Raw genomic sequence first — 16121 nt, 5'->3', positions numbered from 1 at the left:
TTTCTCCCCAAATAGCAAAACTCCTTTACTATTTTAAGTGTCTCATTTCCTAATCTAACTCCCTCAGCATCACCCGACTTAATTCGACTACATTCCATTATTGCTTTTGTTGATGTTCATCTTATATCCTCCTTTCAAGACACTGTCCATTCTGTTCCACTGCTCTTCAAAGTCCTTTGCTGTCTCTGACAGAATTACAATGTCATCGGCGAACCTCAAAGTTTTTATTTCTTCTCCATGGATTTTAATACCTACTCCGAATTTTTCTTTTGTTTCCTTTACTGCTTGCTCAATATACAGATTGAATAACATCGGGGATAGGCTACAACCCTGTCTCATTCCCTTCCCAACCACTGCTTCCCTTTCATACCCCTCGACTCTTGTAAGTACCATCTGGTTTCTGTACAAATTGTAAATAGCCTCTCGCTCCCTGTATTTTACCCCTGCTACCTTCAGAATTTGAAAGAGAGTATTCCAATCAACATTGTCAAAAGCTTTCTCTAAGTCTACAAATGCTAGAAACGTAGGTTTGCCTTTCCTTAATATATTTTCTAAGATAAGTCGTAGGGTCAGTATTCGCTCACGTGTTCCAACATTTCTACGGAATCCAAATCGATCTTCCCCGAGGTTGGCTTCTATCAGTTTTTTCATTCGTGTGTAAAGAATTCGCGTTAGTATTTTGCAGCCGTGACTTATTAAACTGATAGTTCGGTAATTTTCACATCTGTCAACACTTGCTTTCTTTGGGATTGGAATTATTATGTTCTTCTTGAAGTCTGAGGGTATTTCACCTGTCTCATACATCTTGCCCACCAAATGGTAGAGTTTTGTCAGGAATGGCTCTCCCAAGGCTGCCAGTAGTTCTAATGGAATGTTGTCTACTCCGGGGGCCTTGTTTCGACTCAGGTCTTTCAGTGCTCTGTCAAACTCTTCACGCAGTATCATATCTCCCATTTCATCTTCATCTACATCCTCATCCATTTCCATGATATTGTCCTCAAGTACATCGCCCTTGTACATTCTGCTTTCCCTTCTTTGCTTGGAACTGGGTTGCCATCAAAGCTCTTGATATTCATGCAAGTGGTTCTCATTTCTCCAAAGGTGTCTTTAATTTTCCTGTAGGCAGTGTCTATCTTACCCCTAGTGAGAGAAACCTCTACATCCTTACACTTGTCCTCTAGCCATTTTGCACTTCCTGTCGATATCATTTTTGATAGGTTTGATAGTGACCAGGCCAAATATCTAACGAAATAAGCGTCAAACGAAAAAACTACAAAGAACGAAGCTTGTCTAACTTGAAGGGGAAACCAGATGGCGCTATGGTTGGCCCGCTAGATGGCGCTGCCATAGGTCAAACGGATATCAACTGCGTTTTTTAAATTGGAACCCCCATTTTTAATTACATATTAGTGTAGTACGTAAAGAAATATAAATGTTTCAGTTGGACCACTTTTTTCGCTTTGTGGTAGCGGCGCTGTAATAGTCACAAACGTATAAGTACGAGGGATCACGTAACATTCTGCCAGTGCGGACGGTATTTGCTTCGTGATACATTACCCGTGTTAAAATGGACCGTTTATTATCAAAAGGTCGATATCGTGTTGATGTATGGCTATTGTGATCAAAATGCCCAACGGGCGTGTGCTTTGTATGCTGCTCGGTATCGTGGACGACATCATCCAAGTGTCCGGACCGTTCGCCGGATAGTTACGTCATTTAAGGAAACAGGAAGTGTTCAGCCACATGTGAAACATCAACCACGACCTGCAACAAATGAAGCTGCCCAAGTAGGTGTTTTAGCTGCTGTCGCGGCTAATCCGCACACCAGTACAGTGTGCGATTTGCAGGGGGGGGGGGAAGGGGGGCATTTCCCCCCCCCCCGCCCTCTGCATCAGACCATCCCCTCCTCTGGTTTTAGTTTATGCATCCCAACCTGGGATGTTTATTTCCCACGCACTGGAGTAATACTTCACATATAGTTTAATTTTGTGGAGCCGAACAGTGAAAGTTTTTAATACAGTCTTACTATTAATATGTTTGCTTATTAATTTTGAAAAATTGTTATGTAGTAGGTAAGCATTTCAAAACATTTAGAACTAAACGACAAGACGATGCACGCCACATTTCCGTAGCATGACACAATGTTGCAAGACGTCGCCCCAGCGTAAACGAGGCTTTAGAGCCAGGCCTGTATTGTATGGTGGACGTGATGTGTTGCGTACGAAACTAAAACGTGCAATCAGATCCAAACGTCGTGGATAAATGTGAAGAGGTGTCATCCTGCAGCAAGATAACGCTCGCCCACACTCTGCCAAACGGACAGCCGACGCAATAAAGGAGTTGAGATTCGAGGTGCTGGGACATCCACCAAACAGTCCAGACCTGGCTCCAAGCGATTTTCACATGTTTGGGCCATTAACGGAAGCACTACAGGGAAGAAGATTTGAAAGTGATGAAGACGTCATTGCTGCGGTGCAAAGTTGGTTACAGATGCAACCGATAAACGTATTTTCTGATGAAATAAATGAACTCGTAAAACGTCGGGAAAACTGCATTGAGGTCCAGGGAGGTTACATAGAAAAATAACGCATGTTTCAGTTTTCTATCAGAATAAGTACAGCTTTTCACAAATGTGCCTTTACTTTTTGCATTCTCCTCGTATACCTGTATGTAAATGATTTTGTAAATACGCTTTACCTATAATGTACTTTTAAAGATCTAACAAGGGATGGCTTTTCTGATAGCGCTTACGCGTGAATAGTGAGTTTCGGCATTAACATCTATTTATAAATAACTGTTTAACCATGAGTAACGCCACGGTCCAAGGTAGTTACATATGTAATTATACTAACCCCCTAAGACATCCCCCCCCCCCCCCCCCCACTGGTAAAAGCACAAATCGAACCTTGCATCAGTAGCAGACAAATTGCGCGAGAATGGGGAATCTCAAAAACGTCGGTGTTGAGAATGGTACATCAATATCGATTGCACCCGTACCATATTTCTATGCACCAGGAATTGCACGGCGACGACTTTTGAACGTCGTGTACAGATCTGCCACTGGGCACAAGAGAAATTACGGGACGGTGACAGATTTTTTTGCACGCGTTCTATTTCGCGACGAAGCGTCATTCCCCAAAAGCGGTAACGTAAACCGGCGTAATATGCACTATTGGGCAACGGAAAATCCACGATGGCTGCGATAAGTGGAACATCAGCGACCTTGCGGCATTACGGGAGGGAGGATAATCGGCCCTCATTTTATCGATGGCAATCTAAATGGTGCAATGTATGCTGATTTCCTACGTAATGTTCTACCGATGTTACTACAAGACGTTTCACTGCATGACAGAATGGCGATGTACTTCCAACATGATGCATGTCCGGCACATAGCTCGCGTGCGACTGAAACGTTATTGAATAGCATATTTCATGACAGGTGGATTGTTCGTCGAAGCACCATACGATGGACCGCACGTTCACCGGTTCTGACGTCCCCGGATTTTTTTCTGTGGAGAAAGTTGAAGGCTATTTGCTATCGTGATCCACCGACAAAGCCTGACAACATGCGTCAGCGCATTGTCAATGCATGTGCGAACATTACGGAAGGCGAACTACTCGCTGTTGAGAGGAATGTCGTTACACCTATTGCCAAATGCATTGAGGTTGACGGACACTATTTTGAGCATTTATTGCATTAATGTGGTATTTACAAGTAATCACGCTGTAACAGCATGCGTTCTCGGAAATAAGTTCACAAAGGTATATGGATCACATAGGAACAACCGAAATAAAATGTTCAAACGTACCCACGTTCTGTATTTTAATTTAAAAAAACCTACCTGTTCCCAACTGTTCGTCTAAAATTTTGAGCCATATGTTTGACTATTACAGCGCCATCTATCACAAAGCGAAAAAAGTGGTCCAACTAAAACATTCATATTTCTTTACGTACCACACGAATATGTAATAAAAAATGGGGGTTCCTATTTTAAAAAAACGCAGTTGATATCCGTTTGACCTATGGCAGCGCCATCTAGCGGGCCAATCATAGCGCCATCTGGTTTCCGCCTTCAAGCTACACAAGTTTCGTTCTTTGTAGTTTTATCGTCTGACGCTTATTTCGTGAGATATTTGGCCCGGTCACGATCAGTGGACCACCCTGTATATTCTTGTGTTCAGTGAATAGATTGCTTTAATAAAATTCTGTGTGTGTTTGTTTACGAAATCCGTCTTCTATGCCAACAGGACATAGTGGAATTTCCTCATGACCTGCAGAAGATTCTCTACTTCACGGCGGTGACGCTGGACAGTTTGAAGGCGGGCCTGCAGCACGGACTGCCGGTTGTCGCCACCATGTGCGCGCTATCACTGGTCCTGTTCGCAGCCGTCAGGTGCCGCAAGAACCGCCGCCTGCTGTCGGCGGCCAAGCGCAGCGGCGACAAGATACTGCTCAAGGTCACCGCACCGCCCACCCGCGAGATGACGCGCCTCTGAGGCACCTGGGCTACACGCCCGCTCGCAAACAAGTATTACCCATCAGCCAATGAGGAAGCGACGTTAGCTGCGTGCTCCCGCCTACCAAAGAGTCTCTCCTGGTTAGGCTAGGATACACCAGTCTCCCTCAGGCCTCTGACCATATCGTACAGCGGCCGCTAAAAACCGTCGCACTGAATTCCATCCACTGTCCAAACAACTGCAACGAAGAAATAAGTTTCATGGTGCAGAGGATTTGAATGATATATTGGGAAAAAATCGTGAACTTCAGACCACGTCATGGATCTGATTAAACGTTACACGACGTTTATCAAAACACTTTGCGAATGTTGACCGCGAAGAGAAATCACACTAATGTACTGTCAAACAAGCTGTGATACGAAATTCTAGTTTTAGAATTTGATAGTGTACAACGGACTTTGTGCGCGGAAAATGATTCCTGCTCAGTTCATGTAGTATTGGTTTAACTCTGAAAGCTGTGCCAAATTTCTCGTAACTATTTTCTATATTTTTAATGCCATTTTAGGTAAGCTGAAGTGCCTTTTAAAAATTACTCGGATAAGACCTTAAAATGTCGATTACCAGAATGTGGCTTTTTCATTTGAAAATGTATGTGTTCCTACTTTTTAAAGCTTGTTGATATTGTACATAAAATTGGCGAGCAAACTGTTTTATAGAAAACATATTCGTGATCGAAAAAGGCTACGTCACAGGGAAGGTTATCAAATACAGTGTGTTGTTCACTCTGAGTTTCTCGTTGTATGGTATTTTCGAAGTTCATTTTTCGTGCCGTAGGCGTTCCATGTTGACTGAGAGTTAGTTTTTCGTGATTTTTGTACAAAAATACAAATAAAACTTTTGTTTTATATTGCTAATAAAAAATCCTTAAAAAATTACATGAAATAAAACTTAGGAACAAATAATCCACACTATTGATTTGATGATTTCTATGTTCTACACATGCAGAAAATTTCCTAGTAATGAATACAATCTCTCCTTATCTCAGGTGAGTGTGTGTGTGTGTGTGTGTGTGTGTGTGTGTGTGTGTGTGTGTGTATGTGCCTAGTTATGTAAGGTTGTTGCTTCTGACAGTAACAAGACAGAATTAATAAACATTGCGCACTAAGACGGGGGCGGAGTGGTCGTCCCTAGCTGTGCTTCTGGTCGTGTGGGTGGGTGGGTGGGTGTGGGCTACAAAGCTCGAGGTCTTCCAGGTGTAGAGGCCACAATGGTCAACACCATTTTTAATCAATACCCAAACAAAACCATAACACTCTAGTGATCCGTAAGTAAGAGGCAGTTTGGAGTTCAGGGTCCCATATGTATGTAGAATATAAGCACGTTAATGAAGACTTTCACGTAATCGACGCTGGAAAAAAAAGCGATCGTAAAGATAGTAACTGTGAGAAAATTGCAGGGATTTAACAGGTTTATCGTGCAGATGTGTTTCGCCTCCTTTTCATCCAATGATACTGCACATTGGCCAATAGGAGTTCCAGAACATACAAGAATTGAGATTGTTTAAATCCGCAGCAAAGCACATCAACAAGGAGCGCCGTTTGGATCTACAGAAAAACCAGGTGAACATATTAACTTTGTTATGGTTTTATCACATTTGAATGAGACTAATATGTAAGGAAATACATGCTGCACTCAGCATCAACAAAGAAATAGTTCAGTTTTCGCTGCCGTTTATTGGCTTCAGAGTGCGACACAAAATAAAGTAATTTTTTGGCTTCTCTCTGCGGTGAAAACTGAATCTATCAGAGCATGAATCATCACTTAAAAAACATAAATGTACAAAAATGGAAAGCACTCTCTAGGCTTGAAACTTAGTAACAACATTGACAAAAAGGTTTTAAAAAAATTTTGTAGTCATGATTGCAAATAAATACATTTTAAATGATGGTCAGTTCCGGTTGTTCACACAACCACCTAAGAATCGTGAACAGCCAAAACTAGTCATGATTCAATATTTTCTTATTTAGGACCGTCATTATTGATATGTGAAAAAACGTAAAAACTTTTCGACATATTTAGTTAACTTGTCTCCATATCCTGAACATGTCAGTAGTTCATAATGATAATCAGAAGATTGTTAAATCTGAGACCAAGAAATGGAGACATTTTACATCGTCTTCTAGATTACGCTATTTTTACGTCACCGAAATCTTGGTTTTTTGCAGTCATCATGGAGACATTTCATAGGAAAACAGATAATTTCTTAGGACCGCTGAAACTGATGGCATAAAAAAGTGACGGAAAAAATCACAACACCAAAAAATAGAGTAGAGCGATGAAATTTCTAGAATACATGTGTGTAAGTAACAAACGAGGGTGAGTCAAATGAAAATTTTAAATATTTATTGTGCAGAGGTGGTACAAAGCTGTATCACATTTCAACATAACCTCCCCACTCTCAATGCAAGTCCTCCAGCTCTTACAAAGTGCATAAATTCCTTTAGAAAAAAATTCTTTTGCTAGTCCGCGCAACCACTCATGCACCGCGTGGCGTATCTCTTCATCAGAATGGAACTTCTTTCCTCCCATTGCGCCCTTGAGTGGTCTAAACATATGGGAATCACTTGGGGGCAAGGTCTGGTGAGTATGGTGGATGAGGAAGACACTCAAAATGCAGATATGTGATTGTTGCAACTGCTGTAAGGGCAGTGTGGGGCCTTGCATTGTCATGTTGCAAAAAGGATACCTGCTGACAGCAATCCACGTCTCTTTGATTTGGTTGCAGGTCGCACATGATTTTTTAGGAGATCTGTGTATGATGCACTGGTAACAGTGGTCCCTCTAGGCATGTAATGCTCCAAAATGCATTTTTCGTCCCACAAGAGTGTTAGCATAACCTTCCCTGCTGATGGTTCTGTTCGAAACTACATTGGTTTTGATGATGAGGAAAGGCGCCATTCCTTGCTCGCTCTCTTCGTTTCCGGCTGGTGGAAGTGAGCTCAGGTTTCGTACTCAGTAACGATTCTTGCAAGGAAGCCATCACCTTCTCGTTCAAAGCGCCGAAGTAGTTCTTCACTAGCATCAACACGTCGTTCTCTCATTTCAGTCAGCCGCCGTGGCACTCATCTTGCAGACACTTTCTGAAACTGGAGCACATCATGCACAATGTGGTGTGCTGACCCATGACTAATCTGTAAACATGCTGCAATGTCATGCAGTATCACTCGGCGGTTTTCCTTCACTATAGCTTCAACTGCTGTAGTGTTCTGTGGAGTCACAACTTGTTGTGCCTGACGTGGACGAGGAACATCTTCCACTGAAGTCACACCATTTGCGAACTTCCTACTCCATTCGTAGACTTGCTTCTGTGACAAACTTGCATCACGGTATTGATACTTCATTCGTCGATAAATTTCAATAGCTTTCACACCTTCACTACGCAAAAACAGAATAACAGAACGCTGTTCTTCTCTGGTGGGGTGGCCATCTTTATATTGATACTGCGGCGGTATGTGTGCACCTGCACTATGCTGCCACCTACAGGCCATTCTGCACGCTGTTTGTGGCACGCTTACCAACTTACGGGATAACGGCGCGAAATTTCGATTTGTTGTTACAAAATTTAAGGTTTTCATTTGACTCACCCTAGTATTTGATTAACACTGCAAGATCACAGGTTGATACAAGAGCGAGATAAGCCATCGCAAATGTGAAATGCTGGTACATTAATAGCCGGTGTAACCGCCAGAATTTTCAGTGTGAGTATGCAAACGTGCATGCATTGTTTTGTACAGGTACCGGATGTCAGTTTGTGGGATGAAGTGCCATGTCTATTGCGCTGGGTAGGCCAATACAGGGGCTGCTAATGCCGGTTGTGGATTAGGCTGGAGCTGTCCGCTGATGATGTCGCATATCAATTGGAGATAGATCTGGTGATCGAGCAGGCCAAGGCAACTTGTAAACACTCTGTACAGTATGTTGGGTTACAATAGCGGTATGTCGGCGAGCGTTATCCTGTTGGAACATATCCCATGGAATGCGCATCATGAATGCACAACAGGTCATATCACCAGAATGAGATAAAACTTACAATCGGGTTGCATGAGACCACCACGAGAATGCTCATGCTGTTAGAAGAAATCTCACCCTCGGGCCATAACTCCAGGTGTATGTCCAGTGTGTGTGACGCGCAGACAGTAGGGTTGAGACGCTGAATTGGCCTCGTAACCAAAAAACGGCTATCACTGGCACCGATACAGAAACTGTTTCCATCAGAAAACACAGCAGACCTCCACCCTGCCCTCCAACCAGCTGTCGCTTGACACCACTTGATGGCGGTGCTTTGAGCTCAGTGGAAAGCAAGCTACAAGATGTCTGTCTCGGAATTGTCATTGAAGTAACCTATTTGTAAGAGCTCGTTGTCGGTGAGGTGCCACCTGCTGCGCAAACGGTGATGCAGATGCAGTGCGATGGGTCATAACCATAAACCGAACACGATGGTATTCTTTCTCGGTAATGCCGCTTGACTTTCCGGAGCTCTGTCTTCATGACACCGTACATCCTAGTGACCACGGCTGCTAGCTATCATGTACAGTGGCTGCACTTCTGCGAAGCCTTTCTGCAGTATAGCAGAAGGAACATCCAATTTTTCGTAGCCCTATTACATGACCTCGTTCAAACTGTGATATGTTGACAATGACGTCTTTTTCGCCTTAAAGGAATTCTTTACCAACGTCAATTCGGCACGTCCAGTTTTAAAGGCAACTAATGCCTACGACTGCACAATAACCTTGGGTTCGGTGGGGGGCGGCGGTGGGGTGAGTGGACCACTGAGGCCTACGGAGGGGACGAAGCCTCTCCGTCGTTTCTAGGTCCCCATTTCAGTACAATGCAATACCATACCATGCCGTGTACATTAAAATTCCTAGGCCATAGAGTACACACATTATAAATATTTGACATTTTTTGTCAGCCATTACATCTATATCACTTTTTTTTAACAGAATGTGTGCTACAAATAGACCAATGTCCAAGCAGACAGGAGGTTTCGCCACCCGCGCCTCTGACGGGCTGCCTCTGCTACTGCTAATGAAGGCTATTCGTGCAAGGAGTTTGTCATGACCGACTCTCACACTTACGCTGAAACATAATAGTAACTAGTTCACGAGTCTCACTCAAAACGTGGAAACCTGGCGACAGACAGGAAGACACAAAGCGCAGTAATTGATAACTGTATTGCCTGTGTTCATAACCCTGATGCAATGAAAGTGCACACTATGGACAACAAGTAACAGCTAATCTACGCTGCCAACCAATAGATCATAAAGTGGCTGCTTTCTTTTCGTTGAACTTTGTACATACGCCACAAACCAGACGAACTGTCTCTAGTGGTGCAGAAATCCTGCAGTATTGTCGTCTTAATGTAGGTAAATAGTATTTGATAAGAACCAGAACTGGCGACGTAATTTCTTCACTTCTCCGGTGCTTCACACCTACCGCCATATGTGGCATGCAACTTACGGTCGGCAGTTTACCCAAATGATCTGTTTTATGTCCAAAATGCGATCTCTCTCTCAGCTGGACTGCCTCTGTAGGATCACTCCCTGTCTTCCACTTACTGTGACCACTTTTCTTGGAGAAGGTTTTTGAATTTCGTCGCTTTAAATTTTGAACGGAACCGTTACACCTATTAGATGCAGTCATAAACATACGTTATTCAAATCAGTTTCACAGCGAATTAAAACTGTGATGTACAGGGAAATAACCAATGTACTGCACGTTTTCCCGGAAAATCGTTTACGTATGCGAGATCACTGATGTCCCCTACACCACACTGGGACTATATATCTTAATAATCAAGGAATAATTCTGTGACAGAGGCATTCCATTTACAGACATGTCTCTGAAAAAGTAAGTAAAATTTCGTAACCATATAATGTGTAAATGTACGCACTGAACGAGAAATTAAAGAATTTTACTGTAAGTGTGTGAAAGGGAAAGTGTACAATTTTTTTATACTGCAATAAACGACGACACAAAAATTTTAAACTGTCGGCGATCTCACTGGCTGGATCCGTGTTCACTGCTTAATGCAATAACGAACGCAGTAAGTTGATCAGTTTAAAGACATAGAATTATCAGTTAATGACTAAACTTAAATGAAGGTAAATAACTGAAAAGACTCCGCACAAGTAGTCAGAAATCAGTGAGACAGCAGGCACTTCTCTCCTTGATATGGACTTTCTCGACACGAAGACTCTCCTCTTGTACAAGCAGTATTATCTTGGAAATGTGGTATCGACGATAGACGCATACATTCACTTCAGATTATTCCAGTTCACACAGTATTCGAGCACGTGGGGTGGTCACAAAAAAATGAATAAATTGTGGAGGCGGATGAAACAAAAATAAAGATATGAAACTGTGTTTAAGCCAGAAGTTTCATACCTTTGACACCTACAATATGCCACAGATAAAAGACAATGAATGAATGTGTTAATTTCTTCAGTAATGTATCCTGTACTGATAAGCGACTAAATGGCGAACGAGACCCAAATACCTGTCAATCATGAAGAGTTCCTGGAAGTAAATCTTTCCAACAATATCAGCACTCCCGATGTTACTTATTACTACTCGTTCGCAGGCCATGATCAGCCGTGAGGTGCACTGGATGCTGGTATGATGGGGACATGCGGCCAGCACACAGATCACCTGGCGGTGACCGGAACCATTACTTGTAAAATAAAGTAGCTCCTAAATTGGCCTCACAAGGATTGAGTGCATCCCGCTTGCCGACAGCGTTCGGCACACCCGAACAGTCACCCATCCAAGTGTTAGCCACGACCAACGGCGCATAGCTTCAGTAAAAAAAGTTCAAATGTGTGTGAAATCTTATGGGACTTAACTGCTAAGGTCATCGGTCCCTAAGCTTACACACTACTTAACTTAAAGTATCCACACGCCCGAGGGAGGACTCGAACCTCCGCCGGAACCAGCCGCACAGTCCATGACTGCAGCGCCTGAGACCGCTCGGTTAATCCCGCGCGGCACGCATAGCTTCAGTAATCTCATGGGCAAAAGTATTACCATTGCAGCAAGGCCGTCCGTTGGCAATGTTGCGATGTGGGAGACAATAGTTGAAGACTAGATCTGTAAACAGTGGTAAGTGACGATGGGAAACTGAGCTATTGCAGACAAAACAGCCTGTGATGTGCGTTAGTGCTGCTAGTTGAAATATTCGCGTTAAAACGACGGATAACAGCTATATATCGAAATTCAGATTACAACTTGTGATGACTTTGGCTGGAAGTAAGAGAGAGAGAGAGAGAGAGAGAGAGAGAGAGAGTGTGTGTGTGTGTGTGTGTGTGTGTGTGTGTGTGTGTGTGTGTGTGTGTGTGTGTGTGTCTCCTTAGGATAATTTAGGTTAAGTAGTGTGTATGCTTAGGGACTGATGACCTTAGCAGTTAAGTCCCATAAGATTTCACACACATTTGAACATTTTGAACAGGTGACAGCAGTCCACTCACCACACCGCCGCCCCCACACCGAACCTAGGATTATTGTGTGGTTAGGCCCCCAGTGGAGCCCCCCCCCCCCCTCCTCCCAAAGGAACGTCTCACACCAGAAAACTGTAACTCCAATGATTGCGTGGTAGAGGAATTATGGTGAACACGTACATGGAGAAAGTGTTTGCGTAGCAATCGCCGACATAGTGTAACTGCGGCGGAATAAGGGGAACCAGCCCGCATTCGCCGAGTTAGATGGAAAACCGCCTTAAAAACCATCCACAGACTGGCCAGCACACCGGACCTCGACTCTAAACCACCGAGTGGATTCGTGCTGCGGACCGGCACACCTTCCCGCTCGGAAAGGCTAGGATATCTTTCTTTTTGTACGTGAAATTACTCTGAAATATGTGGAGGGTGTTCAGCTTAGTGGTTCAGAGGAATATCACAGACATGCCTATTTCCGAAGATGCACCAAGTAACGACATTCTGGATAAGAAAAGTCGCTTTGGAAGTACATGCAATATTTTATTTGTGAGAGACTATTGAAACCTAATTGCGCGATTTCTTTAAAGAAAGAAAAAGAAAAAAGCGCTTACTATCGCTTACAGCGGAGGTCTTCAAATGTTGTATATCAACATTCTTCTGAGACTGAAAAAGTAAATTATTTAGTGGTTCATTTTGAGTGAAAATTATCCAGAACATAATTTAAGTGATGATATGAACAACACGGGGTTTTGATACATTCCCAGTGATGCGGAAAGACCTCCACACCAATAGGGCAGAGAACTTGCCCATGCTCTTGTTGAGGGAATCTAGACATCTGTCGTTGCTTCAGATTGTGCTGGCCATTTTTTTGGATAAGCAACTTGTGTGGGCACCGAAAAGGTGTAACCTAATGCCCACATTGAATTTTACTCTCATTCCTACAACTGTTGTCAGTAGCTCTCGAGATGACTGGGTGTTGTTGTGTCGTCTTCTTCATCATCATCATTCATCCCCATTATGGTCGGAGGAAGGCAACGGCAAACCACCTCCAATAGGACCTTGCCTAGTAAGGCGGTGCGGGTCTCCCGCAGCGTTCCTCTACGCTCTGTACAGAAGCATGGGACTTCATTTCCATTTCAAAGCGTAGTTAGCAATACTGCTCCAGTGCACCGACAGAAACGTTTGCCACTCATTTAAAAAGCTACAGGGTCAACAGATTTCTTTCTGCAGTAAAGTCGTGTCTTAAATGTCATTTTTCCCCAAATTCGATTCAGTAGCTCCTCATAAATTACTCGATCTACTCACCAAGTCTTCAGCATTCTTCTGTACCACAACGTTTCGAAAGCTTCTATTCTCCTCTTGTCTTTGCTCCACTACAACGCTACAGACCATACAGATATATTCAGAGAATAATTCTTAACACTTAAATTTATATTCTATGTCAACAAATTTCTCGTACAGTGGAACACATTGCCTCTGCCATATGCGTTTCATGTCCTCTTTACTTCGGCAATCGCCAGTTGTTTTGCTGTCCAAAGACTAAGACTCATCTGCTACTTTTTGTGCCTCATTCGGACCCTAATTCCATCAGTATCATCTGATTTAATTCATCTAAATTTTGTTACCTATGTTTTATTTTTGTATTGTTCATCATACCCGTTTTCAAGGCGCTGTCCATTGCACTCAACCGTTTTCCCAAATCCTTTGCAATTTTTGACAGAATTACAATGTCATTGGCAATTACCATTGCTTTTATTTCTTCCCTCTGAACTTTACCTCCCTCTGAACTTTACTTCTCTTTCCAAGTAGCTTTTTGCTTCCCTTCACAGCTTGCTCAACGTACAGTTTGAATAATATTGGGGATAGGCTACAATCCTGTCTCGTGCACTTTTCACCTATGGCGACGGCACGGTAACTCAGCGTGTTCGGTCAGAGGGTTAGTTGCCGTCTGTAATAAAAAAAAACTGAGTTAATGGATCAACGCCGAACCGAAACGGGGGTCTTGCCACGTCCGCCCCGAGCAGATACAACGATCAAAAACGAACAAAATGAGATCTAAAAAAACGGCAACTTCCTCATCAGTCCCATCTGTAACATGAACCACTGTTGCTCGATTTTCTACTATCTTAGGTTGTCCCGCTTTCATAACAAACATTAGCATCATTGTATGTCCGTGAAGGTGGATTTTCAATATTTAAATCTGTAACATTTCCAAGGAAACAATACACTTATATATACTCCTGGAAATGGAAAAAAGAACACATTGACACCGGTGTGTCGGACCCACCATTCTTGCTCCGGACACTGCGAGAGGGCTGTACAAGCAATGATCACACGCACGGCACAGCGGACACACCAGGAACCGCGGTGTTGGCCGTCGAATGGCGCTAGCTGCGCAGCATTTGTGCACCGCCGCCGTCAGTGTCAGCCAGTTTGCCGTGGCATACGGAGCTCCATCGCAGTCTTTAACACTGGTAGCATGCCGCGACAGCGTGGACGTGAACCGTATGTGCAGTTGACGGACTTTGAGCGAGGGCGTATAGTGGGCATGCGGGAGGCCGGGTGGACGTACCGCCCAATTGCTCAACACGTGGGGCGTGAGGTCTCCACAGTACATCGATGTTGTCGCCAGTGGTCGGCGGAAGGTGCACGTGCCCGTCGACCTGGAACCGGACCGCAGCGACGCACGGATGCACGCCAAGACCGTAGGATCCTACGCAGTGCCGTAGGGGACCGCACCGCCACTTCCCAGCAAATTAGGGACACTGTTGCTCCTGGGGTATCGGCGAGGACCATTCGCAACCGCCTCCATGAAGCTGGGCTACAGCCCCGCACACCGTTAGGCCGTCTTCCGCTCACGCCCCAACATCGTGCAGCCCGCCTCCAGTGGTGTCGCGACAGGCGTGAATGGAGGGACGAATGGAGACGTGTCGTCTTCAGCGATGAGAGTCGCTTCTGCCTTGGTGCCAATGATGGTCGTATGCGTGTTTGGCGCCGTGCAGGTGAGCGCCACAATCAGGACTGCATACGACCGAGGCACACAGGGCCAACACCCGGCATCATGGTGTGGGGAGCGATCTCCTACACTGGCCGTACACCACTGGTGATCGTCGAGTGGACACTGAATAGTGCACGGTACATCCAAACCGTCATCGAACCCATCGTTCTACCATTCCTAGACCGGCAAGGGAACTTGCTGTTCCAACAGGACAATGCACGTCCGCATGTATCCCGTGCCACCCAACGTGCTCTAGAAGGTGTAAGACAACTACCTTGGCCAGCAAGATCTCCGGATCTGTCCCCCATTGAGCAAGTTTGGGACTGGATGAAGCGTCGTCTCACGCGGTCTGCACGTCCAGCACGAACGCTGGTCCAACTGAGGCGCCAGGTGGGAATGGCATGTCAAGCCGTTCCACAGGACTACATCCAGCATCTCTACGATCGTCTCCATGGGAGAATAGCAGCCTGCATTGCTGCGAAAGGTGGATATACACTGTACTAGTGCCGACATTGTGCATGCTCTGTTGCCTGTGTCTATGTGCCTGTGGTTCTATCAGTGTGATCATGTGATGTATCTGACCCCAGGAATGTGTCAATAAAGTTTCCCCTTCCTGGGACAATGAATTCACGGTGTTCTTATTTCAATTTCCAGGAGTGTATATATAAAGCAGCATGTACGGTTGGGGTCACGTTCCAAACTAGTCGATCGATTTCAACCAGATTTGGTACAGAAACAACAGGCCTCATGAGTATCAGCTCCTAGCTCCAGTAGGTGTGGTGATACGAGGGGAAACGTGGTTTATCTATGCCCTGGTATTTAGGCTACTCTGTATGATAGGCATGTTGCATGGGAACAGTATCAGCCTGCACATCAACCTACTTTGCAAGGTAGCCTACATTCAGGACAAGAAACGGCTCTCTGGACCCCAACTTAACGGCTGCGCTGCATGACAGGCGTGTTGTGGGAGTAGTACTTGCCTACTTTATTGAACTGTATTGCGGGGGCTACACATGCTGATAAGCATGGCTAGGTACAGGTTGAGATGGATGGAGGTGGGTGGACAGAGGAATGGGGAGGGAGAAATGCACTAGGAGAGGGGTGGAGGGGAGATGAATGAGATGGAAGATGTAGAAGAGTATTGGGGAACTCATAAAGAAAGAGGACAGATG

The 16121-nt window shown here is 44.5% G+C and overlaps 1 protein-coding gene across 1 annotated transcript in view; it reads left to right on the top strand.

Annotated features, from left to right (window-relative positions):
- LOC126203155 (lysosome membrane protein 2-like) overlaps window positions 1-5404 on the top strand; it is a 426168-nt gene extending 420764 nt beyond the window's left edge. Inside the window, exon 11 of the mRNA XM_049937397.1 lies at window positions 4249-5404. Coding sequence (XP_049793354.1) covers window positions 4249-4497 — 249 coding nt within the window. The 3' untranslated portion in view covers window positions 4498-5404. The remainder of the gene's footprint in view (window positions 1-4248) is intronic.
- Window positions 5405-16121: the final 10717 nt, after the last annotated feature.

Source organism: Schistocerca nitens, chromosome 9 (genome assembly GCF_023898315.1).
Source record: "Schistocerca nitens isolate TAMUIC-IGC-003100 chromosome 9, iqSchNite1.1, whole genome shotgun sequence".
Lineage (NCBI taxonomy): Eukaryota > Metazoa > Arthropoda > Insecta > Orthoptera > Acrididae > Schistocerca > Schistocerca nitens.
Note: the sequence above shows the minus strand (reverse complement) of the source record. Positions and strands in the feature narration are given on the sequence as shown.